Source organism: Pseudophryne corroboree, chromosome 2 (genome assembly GCF_028390025.1).
Source record: "Pseudophryne corroboree isolate aPseCor3 chromosome 2, aPseCor3.hap2, whole genome shotgun sequence".
Taxonomy (NCBI): domain Eukaryota; kingdom Metazoa; phylum Chordata; class Amphibia; order Anura; family Myobatrachidae; genus Pseudophryne; species Pseudophryne corroboree.
Window position 1 is genome coordinate 66973388 of NC_086445.1, and position 25219 is coordinate 66998606.

Here is a 25219-nt window from a genome sequence, read left to right on the forward strand (position 1 = left end):
CCAACCCGTCATTTCAGTCACAGTCGTGTGGCAGACCCTGTCACTGAAATGATGGGTTGGTTAAAGTGTGCATGTCCTGTTTATACAACATAAGGGTGGGTGGGAGGGCCCAAGGACAATTCCATCTTGCACCTCTTTTTTCTTTCATTTTTCTTTGCGTCATGTGCTGTTTGGGGAGTATTTTTTTGAAGGGCCATCCTGCGTGACACTGCAGTGCCACTCCTAGATGGGCCAGGTGTTTGTGTCAGCCACTAGGGTCGCTTATCTTACTCACACAGCTACCTCATTACGCCTCTTTTTTTCTTTGCGTCATGTGCTGTTTGGGGAGTGTTTTTTGGAAGGGCCATCCTGCGTGACAGTCTAGAGATGAGCGCCGGAAATTTTTCGGGTTTTGTGTTTTGGTTTTGGGTTCGGTTCCGCGGCCGTGTTTTGGGTTCGACCGCGTTTTGGCAAAACCTCACCGAATTTTTTTGTCGGATTCGGGTGTGTTTTGGATTCGGGTGTTTTTTTCAAAAAACCCTAAAAAACAGCTTAAATCATAGAATTTGGGGGTCATTTTGATCCCAAAGTATTATTAACCTCAAAAACCATAATTTCCACTCATTTTCAGTCTATTCTGAATACCTCACACCTCACAATATTATTTTTAGTCCTAAAATTTGCACCGAGGTCGCTGTGTGAGTAAGATAAGCGACCCTAGTGGCCGACACAAACACCGGGCCCATCTAGGAGTGGCACTGCAGTGTCCCGCAGGATGTCCCTTCCAAAAAACCCTCCCCAAACAGCACATGACGCAAAGAAAAATAGAGGCGCAATGAGGTTGCTGTGTGAGTAAGATAAGCGACCCTAGTGGCCAACACAAACACCGGGCCCATCTAGGAGTGGCACTGCAGTGTCACGCAGGATGTCCCTTCCAAAAAACCCTCCCCAAACAGCACATGACGCAAAGAAAAAAAGAGGCGCAATGAGGTAGCTGACTGTGTGAGTAAGATAAGCGACCCTAGTGGCCGACACAAACACCGGGCCCATCTAGGAGTGGCACTGCAGTGTCACGCAGGATGGCCCTTCCAAAAAACCCTCCCCAAACAGCACATGACGCAAAGAAAAAAAGAAGCGCAATGAGGTAGCTGACTGTGTGAGTAAGATAAGCGACCCTAGTGGCCGACACAAACACCGGGCCCATCTAGGAGTGGCACTGCAGTGTCACGCAGGATGGCCCTTCCAAAAAACCCTCCCCAAACAGCACATGACGCAAAGAAAAAAAGAGGCGCAATGAGGTAGCTGACTGTGTGAGTAAGATAAGCGACCCTAGTGGCCGACACAAACACCGGGCCCATCTAGGAGTGGCACTGCAGTGTCACGCAGGATGGCCCTTCCAAAAAACCCTCCCCAAACAGCACATGACGCAAAGAAAAATAAAAGAAAAAAGAGGTGCAAGATGGAATTGTCCTTGGGCCCTCCCACCCACCCTTATGTTGTATAAACAGGACATGCACACTTTAACCAACCCATCATTTCAGTGACAGGGTCTGCCACACGACTGTGACTGATATGACGGGTTGGTTTGGACCCCCCCCAAAAAAGAAGCAATTAATCTCTCCTTGCACAAACTGGCTCTACAGAGGCAAGATGTCCACCTCATCATCATCCTCCGATATATCACCGTGTACATCCCCCTCCTCACAGATTATCAATTCGTCCCCACTGGAATCCACCATCTCAGCTCCCTGTGTACTTTGTGGAGGCAATTGCTGCTGGTCAATGTCTCCGCGGAGGAATTGATTATAATTCATTTTAATGAAAATCATCTTCTCCACATTTTCTGGATGTAACCTCGTACGCCGATTGCTGACAAGGTGAGCGGCGGCACTAAACACTCTTTCGGAGTACACACTTGTGGGAGGGCAACTTAGGTAGAATAAAGCCAGTTTGTGCAAGGGCCTCCAAATTGCCTCTTTTTCCTGCCAGTATAAGTACGGACTGTGTGACGTGCCTACTTGGATGCGGTCACTCATATAATCCTCCACCATTCTTTCAATGTTGAGAGAATCATATGCAGTGACAGTAGACGACATGTCCGTAATCGTTGTCAGGTCCTTCAGTCCGGACCAGATGTCAGCATCAGCAGTCGCTCCAGACTGCCCTGCATCACCGCCAGCGGGTGGGCTCGGAATTCTGAGCCTTTTCCTCGCACCCCCAGTTGCGGGAGAATGTGAAGGAGGAGATGTTGACAGGTCGCGTTCCGCTTGACTTGACAATTTTGTCACCAGCAGGTCTTTGCACCCCAGCAGACTTGTGTCTGCCGGAAAGAGAGATCCAAGGTAGGTTTTAAATCTAGGATCGAGCACGGTGGCCAAAATGTAGTGCTCTGATTTCAACAGATTGACCACCCGTGAATCCTTGTTAAGCGAATTAAGGGCTGCATCCACAAGTCCCACATGCCTAGCGGAATCGCTCCCTTTTAGCTCCTTCTTCAATGCCTCCAGCTTCTTCTGCAAAAGCCTGATGAGGGGAATGACCTGACTCAGGCTGGCAGTGTCTGAACTGACTTCACGTGTGGCAAGTTCAAAGGGCATCAGAACCTTGCACAACGTTGAAATCATTCTCCACTGCACTTGAGACAGGTGCATTCCACCTCCTATATCGTGCTCAATTGTATAGGCTTGAATGGCCTTTTGCTGCTCCTCCAACCTCTGAAGCATATAGAGGGTTGAATTCCACCTCGTTACCACTTCTTGCTTCAGATGATGGCAGGGCAGGTTCAGTAGTTTTTGGTGGTGCTCCAGTCTTCTGTACGTGGTGCCTGTACGCCGAAAGTGTCCCGCAATTCTTCTGGCCACCGACAGCATCTCTTGCACGCCCCTGTCGTTTTTTAAAAAATTCTGCACCACCAAATTCAAGGTATGTGCAAAACATGGGACGTGCTGGAATTTGCCCATATTTAATGCACACACAATATTGCTGGCGTTGTCCGATGCCACAAATCCACAGGAGAGTCCAATTGGGGTAAGCCATTCTGCGATGATCTTCCTCAGTTGCCGTAAGAGGTTTTTAGCTGTGTGCGTATTCTGGAAACCGGTGATACAAAGCGTAGCCTGCCTAGGAAAGAGTTGGCGTTTGCGAGATGCTGCTACTGGTGCCGCCGCTGCTGTTCTTGCGGCGGGAGTCCATACATCTACCCAGTGGGCTGTCACAGTCATATAGTCCTGACCCTGCCCTGCTCCACTTGTCCACATGTCCGTGGTTAAGTGGACATTGGGTACAGCTGCATTTTTTAGGACACTGGTGACTCTTTTTCTGAGGTCTGTGTACATTTTCGGTATCGCCTGCCTAGAGAAATGGAACCTAGATGGTATTTGGTACCGGGGACACAGTACCTCCAACAAGTCTCTAGTTGGCTCTGCAGTAATGATGGATACCGGAACCACGTTTCTCACCACCCAGGATGCCAAGGCCTCAGTTATCCGCTTTGCAGCAGGATGACTGCTGTGATATTTCATCTTCCTCGCAAAGGACTGTTGGACAGTCAATTGCTTGGTGGAAGTAGTAAAAGTGGGCTTACGAGTACGACTTCCCCTCTGGGATGACCATCGACTCCCAGCAGCAACAACAGCAGCGCCAGCAGCAGTAGGCGTTACACGCAAGGATGCATCGGAGGAATCCCAGGCAGGAGAGGACTCATCAGAATTGCCAGTGACATGGCCTGCAGGACTATTGGCATTCCTGGGGAAGGAGGAAATTGACACTGAGGGAGTTGGTGGGGTGGTTTGCGTGAGCTTGGCTACAAGAGGAAGGGATTTACTGGTCAGTGGACTGCTTCCGCTGTCGCCCAAAGTTTTTGAACTTGTCACTGACTTATTATGAATGCGCTGCAGGTGACGTATAAGGGAGGATGTTCCGAGGTGGTTAACGTCCTTACCCCTACTTATTACAGCTTGACAAAGGGAACACACGGCTTGACAAATGTTGTCCGCATTTCTGGTGAAATACCTCCACACCGAAGAGCTGATTTTTTTGGTATTTTCACCAGGCATGTCAACGGCCATATTCCTCCCACGGACAACAGGTGTCTCCCCGGGTGCCTGACTTAAACAAACCACCTCACCATCAGAATCCTCCTGGTCAATTTCCTCCCCAGCGCCAGCAACACCCATATCCTCCTCATCCTGGTGTACTTCAACACTGACATCTTCAATCTGACTATCAGGAACTGGACTGCGGGTGCTCCTTCCAGCACTTGCAGGGGGCGTGCAAATGGTGGAAGGCGCATGCTCTTCACGTCCAGTGTTGGGAAGGTCAGGCATCGCAACCGACACAATTGGACTCTCCTTGTGGATTTGGGATTTCGAAGAACGCACAGTTCTTTGCGGTGCTTTTGCCAGCTTGAGTCTTTTCAGTTTTCTAGCGAGAGGCTGAGTGCTTCCATCCTCATGTGAAGCTGAACCACTAGCCATGAACATAGGCCAGGGCCTCAGCCGTTCCTTGCCACTCCGTGTGGTAAATGGCATATTGGCAAGTTTACGCTTCTCCTCCGACAATTTTATTTTAGGTTTTGGAGTCCTTTTTTTACTGATATTTGGTGTTTTGGATTTGACATGCTCTGTACTATGACATTGGGCATCGGCCTTGGCAGACGACGTTGCTGGCATTTCATCGTCTCGGCCATGACTAGTGGCAGCAGCTTCAGCACGAGGTGGAAGTGGATCTTGATCTTTCCCTAATTTTGGAACCTCAACATTTTTGTTCTCCATATTTTAATAGGCACAACTAAAAGGCACCTCAGGTAAACAATGGAGATGGATGGATACTAGTATACAATTATGGATGGACTGCCGAGTGCAGACACAGAGGTAGCTACAGCCGTGGACTATTGTACTGTACTGTGTCTGCTGCTAATATAGACTGGATGATAATGAGATGTAGTATGTATGTATAAAGAAGAAAGAAAAAAAAACCACGGGTAGGTGGTATACAATTATGGATGGACTGCCGAGTGCCGACACAGAGGTAGCTACAGCCGTGGACTACCGTACTGTACTGTGTCTGCTGCTAATATAGACTGGATGATAATGAGATGTAGTATGTATAAAGAAGAAAGAAAAAAAAACCACGGGTAGGTGGTATACAATTATGGATGGACTGCCGAGTGCCGACACAGAGGTAGCTACAGCCGTGGACTACCGTACTGTGTCTGCTGCTAATATAGACTGGATGATAATGAGATGTAGTATGTATAAAGAAGAAAGAAAAAAAAAACCACGGGTAGGTGGTATACAATTATGGACGGACTGCCGAGTGCCGACACAGAGGTAGCTACAGCCGTGGACTACCGTACTGTACTGTGTCTGCTGCTAATATAGACTGGATGATAATGAGATGTAGTATGTATAAAGAAGAAAGAAAAAAAAACCACGGGTCCGTGGTATACAATTATGGATGGACTGCCGAGTGCCGACACAGAGGTAGCTACAGCCGTGGACTACCGTACTGTACTGTGTCTGCTGCTAATATAGACTGGATGATAATGAGATGTAGTATGTATAAAGAAGAAAGAAAAAAAAAACACGGGTAGGTGGTATACAATTATGGATGGACTGCCGAGTGCCGACACAGAGGTAGCTACAGCCGTGGACTACCGTACTGTGTCTGCTGCTAATATAGACTGGTTGATAATGAGATGTAGTATGTATAAAGAAGAAAAAAAAAACACGGGTAGGTGGTATACAATTATGGACGGACTGCCGAGTGCCGACACAGAGGTAGCTACAGCCGTGGACTACCGTACTGTACTGTGTCTGCTGCTAATATAGACTGGGTGATAATGAGATGTAGTATGTATAAAGAAGAAAGAAAAAAAAACCACGGGTAGGTGGTATACAATTATGGATGGACTGCCGAGTGCCGACACAGAGGTAGCTACAGCCGTGAACTACCGTACTGTGTCTGCTGCGACTGGATGATAAATAATGATATAAAAAATATATATATATCACTACTGCAGCCGGACAGGTATATAATATATAATGACGGACCTGCTGGACACTGTCTGTCAGCAGAATGAGTTTTTTATTTTATAGAATAAAAAAACACCACACAAGTCACACGACGTGTGTTTAACTTTTACAGGCAGACATTCACAATACAATATAGTATACTATATACTGGTGGTCAGGTCACTGGTCAGTCACACTGGCAGTGGCACTCCTGCAGAAAAAAAGTGTGCACTGTTTAATTTTAATATGTACTCCTGGCTCCTGCTATAACCTAACTGCTCCCCAGTCTCCCCCACAATTAAGCTTTGTGAGCACAGTCAGATATTATACATAGATGATGCAGCAGCACACTGGGCTGAGCACAGATATGGTATGTGACTGAGTCACTGTGTATCGTTTTTTCAGGCAGAGAACGGATTATATTAAATAATATAAAACTGCACTGGTGGTCACTGGTCAGTCACTAGTATAACTAACTAATACTATCAGCAAAATTCTGCACTCTCTGTCTGAGTACTCCTCCTAAGCTCCAGTAAATGAAGTGTCACTGTCTCACTCTGTCACTAGTATAACTAACTAATACTATCAGCAAAATTCTGCACTCTCTGTCTGAGTACTCCTCCTAAGCTCCAGTAAATGAAGTGTCACTGTCTCACTCTCACTCTCCTATCTATTTCTTCTCTAAAAACGGAGAGGACGCCAGCCACGTCCTCTCCCTATGAATCTCAATGCACGTGTAAAATGGCGGCGACGCGCGGCTCCTTATATAGAATCCGAGTCTCGCGATAGAATCCGAGCCTCGCGAGAATCCGACAGCGTCATGATGACGTTCGGGCGCGCTCGGGTTAACCGAGCAAGGCGGGAAGATCCGAGTCGCTCGGATCCGTGTAAAAAAAGCTGAAGTTCGGGCGGGTTCGGATTCCGAGGAACCGAACCCGCTCATCTCTACGTGACACTGCAGTGCCACTCCTAGATGGGCCAGGTGTTTGTGTCGGCCACTAGGGTCGCTTATCTTACTCACACAGCTACCTCATTGCGCCTCTTTTTTTCTTTGCGTCATGTGCTGTTTGGGGAGTGTTTTTTGGAAGGGCCATCCTGCGTGACACTGCAGTGCCACTCCTAGATGGGCCAGGTGTTTGTGTCGGCCACTAGGGTCGCTTAGCTTACTCACACAGCTACCTCATTGCGCCTCTTTTTTTCTTTGCGTCATGTGCTGTTTGGGGAGTGCTTTTTGGAAGGGCCATCCTGCGTGACACTGCAGTGCCACTCCTAGATGGGCCAGGTGTTTGTGTCGGCCACTAGGGTCGCTTAGCTTAGTCATCCAGCGACCTCGGTGCAAATTTTAGGACTAAAAATAATATTGTGAGGTGTGAGGTGTTCAGAATAGACTGAAAATGAGTGGAAATTATGGTTTTTGAGGTTAATAATACTTTGGGATCAAAATGACCCCCAAATTCTATGATTTAAGCTGTTTTTTAGTGTTTTTTGAAAAAAACACCCGAATCCAAAACACACCCGAATCCGACAAAAAAAATTCGGTGAGGTTTTGCCAAAACGCGGTCGAACCCAAAACACGGCCGCGGAACCGAACCCAAAACCAAAACACAAAACCCGAAAAATTTCAAGTGCACATCTCTAGTGGGGACCCCATGGAGGTGACGGAGACCCCCCGCAGACCACCTAACAGGTATCGCGGGGGGCCTCCGTCACCGCATCGCGATGTTGATCGCATATGTTAGTACATACGCGATCAACATCGCTGCGGTAACCGGCGAGGTGCGGCGATGTATGTTAATACATCCCGCCCAAAGTACCAGCCAGTCAGCTCCTAGCTGTCATTTTTCATACCCAGCCTATAACATGGCAGTTAGGAACTGATTGGCTGGTACTTGGTACTTTATCTCCATCCACCTTATCTCTCTCCAAGGCTTGGTAAATAGATCCCTAAATTTGAAATAGACTGTGCTAATCCAACATGTAGTGCATCTAAGCATTTAAGCCATGCCTACTAACTGTACCTAATGTGGAGGGACGGTCCTGATTTTGAAAGGGATGGGGCTAATATTAAACTGGGTGGGGGGTTTTATCCAAAAGTGGATGGCAAATGAATTTGCATATGTAAAAGTTTGGTTTCCCTTACCAAGTGCATACCTCCCAGCATTCTGAAATCCCATATCAGGACTTCTCAGCACGCGCTTGGGAATGAGGGCATGACCTCATGGCCATGAACTCACCCCCCCCCCTGATGCGTGCCAATTTAGGGGTGCCCATTTCTTGTCACACTGGGGGTGAGTCCAGCACTCCAGCAGCTGCTGTGCTCTAAATGGATGTGTCCTCGAAAGAGTGCCCTAACTAGGCATTTTAGCGCTGTGTGCAAGAAACGACATTGGCGCCCCCCCATGCAAGACAGGGGCACACCTGGCACACACGTAGTTACGGCGCTGCCTCGAACCTCCCTACCACCCGCAGGACACTGCGGCCCATGGATGGATGGGATAGCGGGACAATGCCCAAAAAGCAGGACAGTACCACAGGAATCAAGGAGGTCAGGAGGTATGCTGGTGTTTTAAAATAACTGTTATAAATTTGGGACTTTAGATCCACCAAGTTAAGTAAAATAATGTTTAAAGAACTTTTCTCTGTGAAATTGGTAAGTCTGAGCATTAGGCACCGGTTAAGGGCCCCATACACTACAACGATATGTCCTGAGGCTGAAGTCGGAGGCGATTTCCTTTGAACTCTCCCGGGAGCTTCCCGGGAGTGGTTCCATACAATTCCATACGATTTGGTACATTTTGCATGTGATATATCTTATGCGATCCCAGTCATGCTTGCTGGAACCGACATATCACGAGTGCAGCACTAACGATCTAGGGGATCCGATCCTACGCTCACGGGAAGGCGCATTGGATCGGAAACACCGAATGCCCGAAATTGGATGAAATCAGGCATTATCGTTCTAGTGTATGGGGCCCTATAGACTGGCACTGGAACATCTCAGTATAAATGGCTATCATACAGCTCCTTATATAGCTCCATCATATTCCGTTTCGCTTTACAATACATCCAGTCTGGTAATTCTGTATTCTCTGATTACTTGCAATAAGGAAAATGAAGTACAGTATTTTGTTTTAACTCCTCCAACTCTACTCTGTTAGGTCAAGAGCGATTCGGGAACATGACGAGGGTGTACTACCGGGAAGCTGTAGGAGCATTCATCGTCTTTGATGTGACCAGGCCGGCAACGTTTGAAGCTGTAACGAAATGGAAAGAGGATTTAGACTCAAAATTGACTCTCTCTAGTGGCCTGCCCGTAGCAGCGGTGCTTCTGGCCAACAAATGTGACCAGGGAAAAGATGGTTTTAAAAACAACTGCACCAAAATGGACCAGTTCTGCAAGGAGCATGGCTTTGTCGGCTGGTTTGAAACTTCAGCAAAGGTGGGTTTGCATTAAATGCTGTTTTAAACAATTAAAAAGAATAACCATTATGCACTGTGTTATGAGCAGTGGCAAATGCAGGATTTGCATGGGGGGGTTTCCAGAACTGGGTGGAGCCAAGCACGGGGGTGGGGACTGAGGTGACCCAGTATATGCTGGGTCCGTAAAACTAGTGTGTGTGTGTATATGTATGTATGTATGTATGTATGTATGTATATATATATATATATTTTCCTTGTGTGGGCGGCACTCAGAGACTTTCAACAAGCAAAATGAGTGAAAAAATAACCATTAAATTGGCCCAGTGGGGTCTTTTTTTCACTCATTTTGCTTGTTGAAAGTCTCTGAGTGCCGCCCACACAAGGAAAATATTTACAGATGCCTATCTGCAGGGAGGGCACCGGAGCAAGGGACCTTTTGTGTATAGTATACACATAGCATATTAAACATGCATACATATATATATATATATATATATATATACATACAGTACACGTATATATACACATGTATATATATATCATATGTGTGTGTGTGTTTATATGTATGTATATACATGTGTATATATGTATGCACATGGATATATATGTACTATTATTAAAATAAAGTAAACTTTTATTAATCACCTACAAGTGCCACCTGGAAGACAGCAGGCTGCAGAGGACGCTAGACAGCTATTAATAATACTTGGCTCGCAAAATGCAGCAAAAAAAAAAAAAAAAAATAATAATTTTTTTTTGTGGAGGGGGGGTTTCTGGGTGCTCGGAGCCCCCCGCTGCGTGCGCCACTGATGAGAATCTTGCAAACTCAAGGGTCACTGATTTCACCGGTCTGATTTGTCTGAAAAATCTCCTTGTGCATCTCTACTTATGGTTAAATGAGCATAATGTGGGCGCAATGGGGTCTATACGCATTGGCTATGGTCAGTGAGGGCATGTAGAGGCGACTGAGGACTATGCTGAGATACATACACAGGGGGATATTTATCAGAGTTTGGAGAGAGTTAAAGTGGAAAGAGATAAAGTACTAAGCAGTAAGCTCCTGTCATGTTACAGGCTGTGTTTTAAAATTGACACAAGCTGATTGGTTGATACTTTGGGGGAGAGGTATTAAACCTGGGAGAGTGATAAAGTGGGGAGAGATAAAGTACCAGCCAATCAGCACCTGACATGTACACACGACACGAGGACACCCCCTGAGGTTAGAAGAGAAAAGCTTTCATACACAACGGAAGAAAGGGTTCTTCACAGTAAGAGCAGTAAGGATTTGGAATTCTCTACCAGAGGAGGTAGTAATGGTGGATTCAATGAATAAGTTTAAAAATGGACTAGATAAATTCCTAACTGATAGAAATATCCAAGGTTACAGCATTTAAATGATATAAAATTTTATAATACAGATTGAGCTCGATGGACATTTTGTAATTTTTCAATCTCATCAACTATGTTTCTATGGGCCTAATTCAGACTTGATCGGTGCTGTGCATTTTAGCACAGCAGACGATCAGGTCTGAACTGTGCAAGCGCCGCAGTGCGCTGACGGCTGTCTCAGCCCTGCGATCGCCTCTGCCTGATTGACAGGCAGAGGCGGTGGCTGGGCGGGAGGGGGCGGGCCGGCAGCGTTTGGCCACCATTTAGAGGGCGCGGTCCGTGCAGGGGGTGGGCTGTGGCGGCTACGCGACGTCACACGCAGCTGCTACGACCAGCACAGCAACGGGTAGCTTCTTGCCAGTGCGCAGTAGCTGCGCTGCCAGGGAGCGACTCCTACAGTACAAAAGCATCGCCGCTGTGCAATGCTTTTGTACTTGTGCGGAGAGGGGGGGGGGGGGGGGGGTCAGCCCTGACATGCGGGACGGACTATCCCTGTGCTGGGTGTCCCCCCGGATGTCAGTGTGCCTGATTGAAGATGTGCTAAATTTAGCACATGTACAATCAGGTCTGAATTAGGCCCAATGTTACAGCTTGTGTTTGAGAAATGATAGTTACAGAAGGAGCTGATTGTTTGGTACTTTATCTCTCTCCACTTTATCACTTTCCATGGGCTAGTACATCTGTTTCTTTTCTATTTCCAAGATTTAATAATCTCCCCCACGGAGATGGGTTTCAATTCAGACAGCTCTCTTACACCATGTACCTGACTGGTTCAAGTACCTGCTTATAGTGATGGCGGCTATTTGGCCAAGCGTACGTATAGGAGCAGCGAGGTTGGGTAGATGCATACTTCCATGCATTGCAGCTGACTTGTGTCCTATGCTGAATTAGGATCCGCCATGTCTGCTTGCATAACATCATCCATTATGGTAGAGTTACACGGGTGGGGTGTTATCTGGAGCAGTGAGAAGTGTACAATGATAGGCATTCAGAGAAGAATACATGCTAGCGCGTGAACGGCGAGTTTAGCAGTGACTGTTCATGTCAGCGCAAAAAGGGTGTGGTACAGCACATAGACAGGTAAAAGATAGACAGTCATTCGGTAGACACCATATGGTCGACAGTCAAAAGATAGACAGGGTACGCACAGCAGCAATCATGCCTGAACGCGAATGCGCCAACGGCTGTCTTTAGCGAGTGATCGCCTCTGCCTGATTGACAGAGGCGGGAGGGGGAGGGGTCCGGCCAACGCAGGCGTGGCCGGACCCGCGGCAACTGCGTGATGCCACACGCAGCCGCTGCGACCCGGGCAGCGACGATTAGCTCCCGGCCAGGAGCTGCGCTGGCTGGGAGCTCTCCTGAAGTACAAAAGCGTCGCCGCTGTGCGATGCTTTTGTACTTCTGCAACGGGGCAGAGACTGACATGCGAGGCGGGCTAGCCCTGTGCTGGGCGTCCCCCCCCCGCATGTCAGTGTGCCTGATCGTAGCTGGGCTAAACTTAGCACAGCTACGCTCAACTCTGAATCACCCCCATGGATAGAGTAAATGAGGCAACAGTTGTAAAAAACACAGAAAAAAAAAACATTTTTTTTTGTGTCTGACTTATGACCTTGTCTGACTTTTGACTGTCGACCATATGGTGTCTACCTAATGGCTGTCTATCTTTTAACTGTCTATCTATAGACTGGAACCTGCACAAAAATAGGTGCACTCTTATAGATTACCTTAAACTAAAAGAGACTAGGGGGTATATTCAATTAGGGTGGAAAGCTGCCGTCTGTCGAAAAGACGACAGTTTTTCGACTTTTTAAGGTCGAATCGTGATTCGACATATTCAGTCTCTGCTATTTTTATTCGCCAAGTCGGGGAATTCGACTTGTCGAATAGTATGTGAATCGGCGGTATAGCTGCCGATTCACGTACTTTTAAGGGAAATGGGGCCAAATTCGGCAGGATTTGGCCCCGTTTCCGACCATCTCAGTCCGACATAAATAAATGTCGGACTGAGATGAGGGACCTTAGAGGAGGAGAGAGGGGAGAGCCGCGGGCAGGCAGGGGAGAGCCGCGGGCATACAGGGGAGAGCAGCGCTACAGCACAGCGCTGCAGGAGGATGTGTCACAGCCGCACCGCTCACGGCAGCATCGACTTGGCAGTGTCCACCCGGCTCCAGCAAGTGAGGTCACGCTTGCTGGAGCCGGGTGGACACTGCCGTGAGGTCTGGCGGCTGTGAGACATCCTTCTGTAACGCTGCTCTCCTCCATCTTTTTTAAAGTCGAATTGAGATGGGATTGAATAGGGGTTGTCGGATCCATTCTGACAAATGCATGTCGGAATGGATCCGACCCTAATTGAATATACCCCTAGGAGGTTAATGCAGCAGCCTAGGCAATGCTGGCTTCGGTGACTTTCCGTCGAGTTTCGCTGATATTTTAAAGGGGCAAGTATTCAAAATGTAAAACCAACCTGGTTTTGGCTATTAATTGCTGGCCCTTTTAAAACATCAGGAAGGCTCGCCATAAAATCGCAGGCTATTACATTTACCCTTCCATCTCTATAGAATTGGAGAGAGAAACCTTCAGTGATGCTGAAGTGATATAGGAAGTACAGTACACACTTACACACTGTGCCTCATTTACAGTTACACTCAAATGACTTTTGACTATTGATGTTAAGCAACCACGATTATTTCCACAGATGGCTGATGGTTTAGCCATCGATAGTGGAGGCCTGATGGTTCTCCACAATGGAGCAATTTGTTTCAGGTGGGGGAAGGTTGTGGCATGATGGGGTCAGGGCTTGCTCTACTTACGCCTGCCCCTTCCCTGGCTGCCCTATGTCAATTCCGTGACCCATAGTAGGAATACCCATTGATGAACCAAACAATCAATTGTCTATAGTTTCCTGTCATCGATGTAATGCACTTTTGGCACCATTGATAAAGACCATCGATGCAAGCCATTCGATGGTCTTTCTTAGATACATCACACCATTTGGATATAAAACTGTTCCCATTAAGTTTGTGATTAGACCAGAGCTGTAACTAGACATTTTGGTACCCTGTGACAAAGAGACAGTCAGTGCCCCCAACAGGGATATAATCGTTTTCAGGGAGGGTGTCTGACGTCAGCTCTGGCCCCGATCAGCCTGTTCTCATCGCACTGACGGAGTGAGTTCTGGGCTGCGCACAGACTGCACACACTGGATTTTTGCTGCTCGGCGTACACATGCGATCGCACACTTGCACGGCAAATTTACACTCACCCTTGGGCGATGACTATCTGATTGCAGGACACCAAAGTTAGCAGCCCAGCGATCAGGTCTGATTTACCCCCTAGGCACACTTATACTAATCCAGGATCATGGTCAACTCATTGGTCATGCAGTGCCCGGTGGACATGTTGCACCTGGTAATTGGGCTCCTCTGTACTGATAATGTCGATTATCTTACAGGAATGAAAGCTATACCTTAAACACACCTTAAATACACTTTAAACCTTTAGCCGTTTCGGCCGCTTTACTTAATACACACGCAACGTACTTTTTATACACTGTTTGCGTACGGAGTCCCGTATCACTGTACGGACTTAGCGTACAAACGCCGCGCTGGGGGTACAAAGTACACACAGCGCGCACACACCCAGAGATACACTTTAAACCTTCACAGTAATGCACTGCAATGATATTACACTTTAAACCTTATGCAGCAATGCAGTGTGATGCTATTACACTTTAAACCTTATGCAGCAATGCAGTGTGATGCTATTACACTTTAAACCTTAGCAGTAATGCAATGCAATGATAAAACACTTTAAACCTTAGCAGGGCAATGAGGACACGACACCAATTGTGATTTTACCGCTGGGTTCCGACACCACAGTGGATTATTGCCGAAAGGGGGTTTACAATACAAATAATACACTACAATATAACAGAGTAAATGGCTACAGTCAATGTAACATACGTGAGTGGATTCGCTTGCGCTACCCGGTCCGGTCCTCCGCCATCTGATAGATAACGAGGTGAGCCTTCTGTCTGACCAAGCCTGCTGCAGGCTCTCTTTATTCACTTCATCCAAAACACAACACAATGGATACTGTAATCTCTTTGTCCATTGGACACAGGGATGGTCATTTACAGTACAGGAGAGGTCATAGGTCTGTTTGAATAGGTGGGCGATGTCTGTTTTCACTGCTCTTGTGGGTGGTCTCCTCTGGATTCCCACCGCATACATAATGTACAGTAAATACAGTTTATATCTATATTCTGCTCCTGCACATAACTATCCACAGGAACATGCGATCTTCCTCAAACCAACACCAGAATGTTTCCCTTAAAATACCCTACAGCTGGATACCAAACACCACCTTGTAACCTAGTTCTGTCCCCTTTTATCCTGTAAAGGTGAATCCCTTTGTTCTGTTACCATTTAAACTGATGTTAATTTCTGGTGTGGTGCAGGGGGACTATGTGTACATTGTGCACTATTTGGATAAAATATGTAATGTGTTTTGATAGCTCTCCATGCATTCACAAACTCTACCGTAAATACCCATACCACGCACTGATGCGCACGACCGCGGGAGCGACCATACGCAAATTGCGAATATGTGCACGCACAGCAGAAAAAGTACACGCGCGGAGGCCATCTGTGTGTTGTTTGTACGTGATGTGTGTACTGCAATATTTTTCGACTTTGACAGTCCACCCTTTGGCAGTCACCAATAACTGCCACTATCTAATCACTAAACAGAAAAATATCTACACAATATCTACAGAAGTTTTGGATGGTCGGGGTAGAGTGGTAGGTAGGAAATGTATGACCTAGTGGGATAGTAAAAAGCATGTATGTATGAATCCATGTCTGAGGGGCATGTATCATCGTGCCGTATATGTTCTAAATAAGCTTCGAGGTAGTGCGAAGTATACATTAAATTCTTCTCATCCCATATTAAGGGTCTGTAAGTGGGCCAACAAACACTACCGAGCTCTTTTCGGCTTCTTGTTCCAACAAATGGGGTGCACATTTAGTCGATGATACATGGAGGGGGAACATATGTGAGTGCTAGTATATGTGGATATCACCTGTCGACTATGTGTGTCATTAACTGAAGGTTGTAGAGATGAAGATAAGACACATATCTAAAATACATTCACATAACATTTTCATAAACATTCTTGGGTAGGGCTGATGTCTTTTCCGGATGGGTGTATCTGGACAGAGGGGGAGACAAAGGAAAAACGGGTGAAAGAAACAGGCCATGGAATTCATTTGCAATCCTTATCATAACACTGTCTCTATGGATGGGTCGTAAATTAAATCTGCTGCTATAACAATGCCCTCGCTCCTTAGACTCATCAAATTTGTGCCGTGCTTGCGCCGCGTCAGAATTCGAACACACCTAAATATCAAGCCAATAATTATGACGACTCCCAGGATACAAAGGAGAAACTTCCCTACACTCATAATAACATTTTGAGCCCACTCTCCTAATCCTGAGAACCAATTTTGTGGGTTCAACCATGAGACCCAGCCGGTCAGCTCATTACCCACAGCCGTCAGGGTAAGGTTGTGTCTCCTCCGGAACTCCCACTTCAACTGCAAGATATCGTCCATCTTTTGATCGATGATCTCCGTGGGGTCGTCAGTGCTGTTTGTGATATATGTACAGCACTTCACACCATATTGAGTTGCCAGAGTAACACAGTACCCACCCGTCACGGCTGTGATATAATTTAGGACCATCCTGTGCTGAATCAGTTCCTTCTTGTAAGCTTGTAACTCCCTTCCCGTATACCTGAAGGTGTCGTCATACATCTCAGTGATATTATCCATCAAGTTCGCTAGCGCATGGATATACCTATACTTTATAATTCTTCTGGCAGTACGGGTGATGTCTAATGCGAGAAGGAATTGAATCCCGGTGGATTCGTGGATCAAATCAGAGGCTACGTGCTCTGTCCTCTCTATGAGGTGTCTCTTGACGATGTGTTCATAGTGAGTATGAGTGTAAGGAGCCTGAGCACTGCGGTGAACATCTTTCATCTTATCATGGGTTATGGTCATGACCTCTGGCAACACTCTTCCAATATAACACAATCCCTCTGAGCTCGGGGCAAGCCACTTGTACGCCTTCCTCCCACATATGAAATAGGCATCATCGGGGAGAACATAGGGGACAAAATATAACATCACCATATTACAAACTTTCCAAGTGAAGAAACCCAATCCCTAGTTAGTTATCCCATCTGCTCAGTACAAGTATCGGGCTGGATGATATGAGCACAATACTCTGGCGATACTTTTCCAACCCACATGGTCTTGCTTTCACGAGTATACCTATACCGAAAATACCTCCCACTGTTGGCTATTTGGCATACAAGTTCAGAGTCTATGGGTATCCTATCAGCTCTGTGCGAAAAGGTCATTGTCTGGTTATTCCATGTCACTTCCCAATTTCCCGGTTTTCGGTAATTGGAAATATTGAAACATAATAAGGATCTATCTACATGATACTGGTGGAGCTTCAAGCTAGGGGGCCTAGAAATATTGAATTTCTTGTCCACCGGTCTCCCACCCCGTAATTCGAGTACCTCATCTATTGCTAAAGGGTACAGTACTAATCCTGACTTGCTCTGACCTTGAGGTACTTGTGAGCACACCCAGCATTCTGTCTGGTTTAAGACCTTACCCACTAGTGAGTGGTAATCACTCAATGGATGACGGTCCATGTTGATATTAAGGCTGGACTGACATCTCTGGATGCACCCATCCTCGACTATGTTCTCACAATTCCTACAAATGCAATTTTCCTCAGCCAATAACCCTTTACAGTGCCTCCGAGCTCCCTGACTACCAGATCGCTTTCTGATACTCGCCTTTGCTCGAGTGATGTGTTGCTTTTGAGATTCTACAAATCCATCCTCGCCATCAGAAACAATTCCAGATCCTTTCTCGACCTCTCTGGGACCCTCACCGAAACAGACTGTCCTGGTCAACAACAGGATTAACAGGAAAACCCGGAACGCAGTCTCTTGGGGTAAGTCCATCTTGTTAAGGGAAGAGAAGGGAAACAAGAAGGGGGAGAAAGAGAAGGAGAGAAGGAGGGTAGTGGGAGATGGAGAAAATAAAAAAAATAAAAAACTGGTGCGACAACCGCCTCTGGTCTTGTTCTCTGCGCTCAGGTGCCGTCTCAACAGTCCTGCCTCTCAGCTTTCCCGGAACAGACACTCCAGTGATACGATGTTCTCTACACTCTGCTCTTTGTCACGAGTTCCCTCCGGGTCAGCGACCTTTCTGTAGGGAACATAAATCTTGCATTTCAATGTGTTTAACTGTTGTGTATTATCAGTTGTGTGAAGTAAACCATCTGTGGAAAGTGAAAAGAGAGAGGAAATAATAAAAAAAAGAAAATTTGTCGGATTTGCGTTCACTATCAGGCTGTCACACCATCATGTATATCGGTATCTATGCACAGTCTCCCTTTACCAGTATTACCATTCTCCACCCTTTGTGCATGACCAGGCACACTGATACTGGTGTCCCTATGCTGGTGAGATATACTGGGTTTGGGCAGGACTCTGAAAAGACCGAGTAGGCATGTGACGTTTGAACTGTAATCCTGTCGGTGAACGTAAGAGATGAAGAGGAAACTTTGGAGACAAATCACAGAGTTTAGTAACAGATAAGTTTGTAGAGGCAAAGAAGGTTTTACAAAGTGTGACATCTGGATTGGGCACTACGGGGAATGATTCCCTAATCGGTCTGTTCCCCTAAAAAAAATTCTATGTGTGTTATATCTCTACTGGGACTATCCCAGCCATCAATCCAGTATCTTGTCCATTCTAAGTTCATAGGGAACCCGGTATCTTTGAGATAATTTCCTCTACCTGTGATGGACATGCATCTAAAACAGTGAAATGCAACATTAGTCTTCGTGGGTATCTAACATATTTTGTGCTTCCTGGGTGGGAGCACTCCATATGTTTACCATCTCTAACAAAACTCCTGTTAAGTTACTTAGAGGTCACTTCTGCTAGAGAGAGAAGCAGAAGTTTAGAGGCCTCCTCCTAACCCCAGTAAGTTCTGTCAAAAGGGTAAAGTTGCATTTATTCTGACCTTCCCATTAACCAAATCTGTGTTTTTCTATACAGTATCGTGATTCCTTACTATATGTCCCTTGATCCCGTCTATGTGTTTAATAACGTGGCTTGTTTTCTCTGTCTAGGGGTCTATATTGGCTATGTGTTCTACTATACCTACAATCTCTGGCAAAATGCCCTTCCTTTTTACAACTGTAACATATTCTCGGTCTTTTCCAAACAGCAGGGGTCTGGGGTTTAGGCTGATGAGACTTTGGTGTAAGAGCCTGTATACTTTCAATCCTCAGCCTCTCCTCCTGTTGTTTTCTACGCCTAACAATATTCTTGTGGTGTACAATTGCGCACTCTCTAAGGCAAGCTACTGTGACCCCTCTCCAATTAGGCAAAGATGTTTGTACTCTGTCCCTTACTGTCTTATCGAGTCCGTCCATTAGCACAGAGACAGCCAACTCCATGTAATTCGTATCGTTCCCTGTATCTGATACCCCAATGTATCTATCCATTATTTGCAGGGCCCGATGGAAATATTCAGATGTCATTTCATTTTCCCTCTGTTTTATGGAGAAAATTCTTCTCCACTTAACGTGAATGGGGAAACACAACTCTAGTTGTCTATTAATTCGTTCTAAGTTCTCCTGATTGTTTTCGTCAGTCATAAGACTATCCGACTCTAACCTACAATCAGTGATACATTTTTGGGTGTCAATATTAGGGGGTAGGCACGCTTTTAAAAATATCCGCCAGTGTTTGTTTGTCGGTTCATACGCATTTCCCAGATCTCTGATGAATTTCTGACATCTGGCTAAATGCTTCCGAGGGTCGGAGAATTCTGAAATGATTGATCGCAGCTCATCTCTGGGCCACGGGCAATACATTGCATTATTCCTGGTGAGGATTATTCCCTGACTATCGGTTCCCCCATTGGGGTTTACTATTTCCAAGACAGGGTGTAATCCTACCATTCCGTTCCTAATCTGTTTACTGTGAGGTGTTGTTGTCTCTGTGCAATAAACTGTCTCACACTTACCGGTAGCTGTGACCTCACCAGTTCTTTCATTGGGGAATATTGTTACTGCTCTACCTGGTTGGACAGGCCCCACCTGAGTTTCCTGCAGCGAGGTGACTGCTTGGAGGAGAGCTGCGATTTGGCTGGATATATTTGTTATTAAAAAAAAATATATAGATTCAATATATATTATTACAAAGTACAGTATACCTATAGTTACAACTCATACAGTAAGCAGTTAAAACATACAGTTACATAAAATTACAGTTACAGGCCAGCGATACAATTACCATTCCCTCCAATGCATCTTATGTCTCTCTCTCTCTGTAAATAAATACAGGAACTGATCTGCCAGCAAGTCCATCATCCTCTTGTGACCTATAACCTTGAAAAGACTTCAAAAAAGAAAACAGGATACATCTTGTAAAAAAAATAAAAATAATTAGGGTTAATACATTGTTTCTACATACTACTATATTTTACGGATATACCATTGACTGTAGCCATCTTCTCCCCCGCAATATACAGTAGTGGTGGTGCAGTCGCCATTGTTTTCCCGCTAGGTTTGGAACCTGCTGCACAAGCTAATTTCCTTTACATATCCCCCTCTTGTTGCCATAATTTTAAACAATCATTATGTCTAATCCTTTGTTTTCTGGATTTAATCAGACATATCTTTAACCTTAAGTTCTGTAATACCTGTGGTTCAAAGCTGCTCACCTTAGGGAATGGTTCCCTATCTTTGTCAGTCACACGTTCCCATTCAGACAAAAAGTCTTCAATACTTTTTCCTTTAAACTCCGCTGACCCCATGGGCCGCGGCTCTACAACCTGAACCCTGGTTAAACGTCCCTTACTTGAGCAACTGGCTCCCATAATTGTGGGCCTTTTCCCACAAACACCATAATACTCAATATAAGGTAACGGTGAAAGTTCTCCGAGCGCTCTTCACCCACTCACCGCCCACGTTGGCCAGTATTACCATACACTGTCGATAGCGAAGGCAATGTACCCAACTTAGGGCCCTATGTGACCTATATTTACTGGAAGTTTTTAGGAATAACTTACCCTTTCCAGTAAAGTATCGGCTGTTGGAGATTCTCCTGAGAGAGACCAGCGAAAACTCCCTATGCACTTTATTATACACAAATCACGCTTGCGTATGCTCTATACAGCGCTGATGATACCGTGATTTTATGCAAAAGCTCGTAAAAATGATATCACGTTGCGCTATATATCGCACCCACAAACACGCGGTCCAATCGCACAGCGTATAGGTACTTGTTACTTATCTGCCATACGACCACTGGAATCGATTTTCAGGCTGCGAAACCTCAGCCGGAGCGTATCAAAAAAGAAACTATATGGGTCACAACACTTCACAATTCCCTACCACGCTCCTGTAAGTCTCCTCACGACTTACGTATTAAACCTTATACTAACATGAGTCAGCCGCCTCACGCCACCAAATCTCCACTCACTTGATGTACCACACGACGAGATTCCAAAATCCGGGGTTCAAATTTCCACTCGCTCCTACGTTCGCTCACTCAATTACACTTTGGTTTTTCTGTACAGAAAATTATCATTCATTCAGACAAGCAGCTTTACTCCCAGAGGCAATACAGTAAACAAGAGTTTTATACTAAACTTTGGAAACTGGGCAATCTTGTGTTATTGTAGCGTGGCTACTGTCCCACCTTTAAACTAAACGAACTATCGTGTGGTTTTATTATGCGCATACAACGCTACGCAAGCTTGCATAATTACGCAACCGTGCGTACCTCTATGCCACGTGTGCGGCCTTGCGCTACGTGCACGTTTTTGTACGCTGTCCTCACGTTCCGTACCATGTATACCAATGTGCGTATGCAATAAAACAGATCACACAACTTCTATAAATGTGAGCAATATTAACTATAATCGCTCACTTAACACGCCACACAGTTTCTTTCTGTATAAACCTTTATGCAGAACTGCGTTTGTGTCTTTATGCTTACTTACTCTAGCAATAATCAATAATTTAAATGATATGATTCAGATTGGATAGCTATCTTGCAGAACATACACTGATATAAATATACACATAATTATAATAATTATATATATACCATTCACTGGTCTCCTATGAGACTCATTAACCCATTCGGTGCTTCTAATTTGCATATGTAAGCTATGTGCTTTTGTCTGCCTGTAAAAGCAGTTACACAGGTTAATTTGCATTTCAATGGCTATCTTATAGCAAGCAGAGTTAACTGAATCCTAGAGGTAGAAGGGAAAAAAAACTTTGTTTTTTTATCTGTGTGTAATTCTTACATCAAGCATTCATCTTACTATTAACTTTTACTAGGCCCCATTGAAACTATTTGTAATTGACTATGGCATGGGTTAAATAATGCATTGGTAACTCATAAATCGTGTTTCATGTGACCAATGAAAGCTGATTATTCTTGAGCAGACTGAAAATCAGCCATTTAGAAAAATGACCTTCCCAAAATGGCCGCTGCTCCTCCCCTTTCCACATCCATGAGGGTTACACAAAATGGTGGACAGGCCATGTGGTTAGTCCAAAATGGAGGACAGACCATGCGGCTTCCTTTGTCACAAAGAAATCACACACCATGCAAGCACCTGAAGTTATTTTAGGCCTGAGTTAAACATAAAAACTATATCAATGCTATGCAGCAACTTTTAAATGTACTTTTAACCCTACTTAACAGATAAGCAATCCAGTCTGAATCAAACACATTATGACTTATTTGAACCTTGTTTTGCAACAATGTTAGAGAGTATGCAAAGAGTATGGGTGTACGCTTTTGTTGTGTACGCATTTGGTGCCAAAAAATAAATTCACAGATTTTAAATAGCTTTTTTTTCTGTTTATCTTACGCGTTCTACCAGCATCCGTACAAACCATACAGAGCAGACGTCATCTAATCAGCAAATAAGCAGGGTTTCTCAGTGCATCCACCGACCAAGAAAAGGATACGTAGGATACCTGTCCACCCTTTTGCTGATAGGTTAAGTCTGCTGTGACCTGTTAGGCTGTGGATATGTGGAAAACCGGACGATGCCCTCAATTGATAATGTCGATTATCTTACAGGAATGAAAGCTATACCTTAAACACACCTTAAATACACTTTAAACCTTTAGCCGCTGCGGCCGCTTTACTTAATACACACGCAACGTACTTTATGCACTGTTTGCATACGGAGTCCCGTATCACTGTACGGACTTAGCGTACAAACGCCGCGCTGGGGGTACAAAGTACACACAGCGCGCACACACCCAGAGATACACTTTAAACCTTCACAGTAATGCAATGATATTACACTTTAAACCTTATGCAGCAATGCAGTGTGATGCTATTACACTTTAAACCTTATGCAGCAATGCAGTGTGATGCTATTACACTTTAAACCTTAGCAGTAATGCAATGCAATGATAAAACACTTTAAACCTTAGCAGGGCAATGAGGACACGACACCAATTGTGATTTTACCGCTGGGTTCCGACACCACAGTGGATTATTGCTGAAAGGGGGTTTACAATACAAATAATACACTACAATATAACAGAGTAAATGGCTACAGTCAATGTTACATACGTGAGTGGATTCGCTTGCGCTACCCGGTCCGGTCCTCCGCCATCTGATAGATAACGTTGTGAGCCTTCTGTCTGACCAAGCCTGCTGCAGGCTCTCTTTATTCACTTCATCCAAAACATAACACAATGGATACTGTAATCTCTTTGTCCATTGGACACAGGGATGGTCATTTACAGTACAGGAGAGGTCATAGGTCTGTTTGAATAGGTGGGCGATGTCTATTTTCACTGCTCTTGTGGATGGTCTTCTCTGGATTCCCGCCGCATACATAATGTACAGTAAATACAGTTTATATCTATATTCTGCTCCTGCACATAACTATCCGCAGGAACATGCAATCTTCCTTAAACCAACACCGGAATGTTTCCCTTAAAATACCCTACAGCTGGATACCAAACACCACCTTGTAACCTTGTTCTGTCCCCTCCTATCCTGGAAAGGTGAATCCCTTTGTTCTGTTACCATTTAAACTGATGTTAATTTCTGGTGTGGTGCAGGGGGACTATGTGTACATTGTGCACTATTTGGATAAAATATGTAATGTGTTTTGATAGCTCTCCATGCGTTCACAAACTCTACCGTAAATACCCATACCACGCACTGATGCGCACGACCGTGGGAGCGACCATACGCAAATTGCGAATATGTGCACGCACAGCAGAACAAGTACACGCGCGGAGGCCATCTGTGTGTTGTTTGTACGTGATGTGTGTACTGCAATATTTTTCGACTTTGACATACTGAATACTAGATCCAGAACATTCAACACAGCTGGTTGCATGCATGACATACTGTACACCAGAAGCAAAGTAACATTTATTAATAAACAAAACTATGACTGGAAAATGAGGGATAACGCTGTCAAATAATGTTTTCCGTTAGGTTTCCTGGGATCAGCGTATCTTTGAAAATATTTTTCATTCTGACTGGTTTATAACACAATTTAATACAATTGTGTTCTTTCAATGTTAAACAGTACTTTAGATCATGTTAACGCAGCGCAGGGCGGAATTGTGAGTGTTTACGTCGGCTCAGAGCCGTCTCCTCTGTAGCAATTTGCTCAAATTAACTTTTCCTACCAGGATGAAATGGGTTAGAGAAGTTCTTTCATTTTCAATAAGTCTTTTCCCAGAAACAATTGATGTGGATGCTGGTGGCAGCAGACGTAGAATTGTGTCCACAGGGTTTCCCAACGGCAGGTTTATTATTTTAGCCGCGTGCGCTTCTGATTTTGACATTCACTAGCAGCAACTGACTCATTCCTTGAAATCTAAACTACGCAAACAACAGTATAAAGCAAAAGACATTGATGGGTTCTATTTTTTATGCTAAATTTAGAATAACAGAGTAAATTCGACTAAATATGTAATATGAAAGGAAAGGAAAGCCCCTTTGTTCGGGTGCCAAAGTGCCCTTCATTTCCTAGGACGGCCTGGTTTTGCCATTGGAAATGTTTTATGTACATTTACCAATGCATATTGGGGGTCATTCCGAGTTGTTCACTCGTTGCAGATTTTCGCTATGCTGCGATTTGTTGCTAAATGCGCATGCGCATGGTACGCAGGGCGCATGCGCTTAATTATTTAACTAAAAACTTAGCAGTTTTTCTGTGGATCCTGCGGCGCTTTTCAGTCGCACTGCTGATCGTGAATGATTGACAGGAAAGGGGCGTTTCTGGGTGGTAACTGAGTGTTTTCCGGGA

General features: G+C 45.1%; 1 protein-coding gene across 1 annotated transcript in view; it reads left to right on the plus strand.

Moving 5' to 3' along the window:
* The window catches only part of RAB38 (RAB38, member RAS oncogene family), a 126997-nt gene that overhangs the window by 68826 nt on the left and 32952 nt on the right, over window positions 1–25219 (plus strand). The window contains exon 2 of the mRNA XM_063951402.1: window positions 9152–9432. Within this exon, the coding sequence (XP_063807472.1) occupies window positions 9152–9432 (281 nt within the window). The remainder of the gene's footprint in view (window positions 1–9151; window positions 9433–25219) is intronic.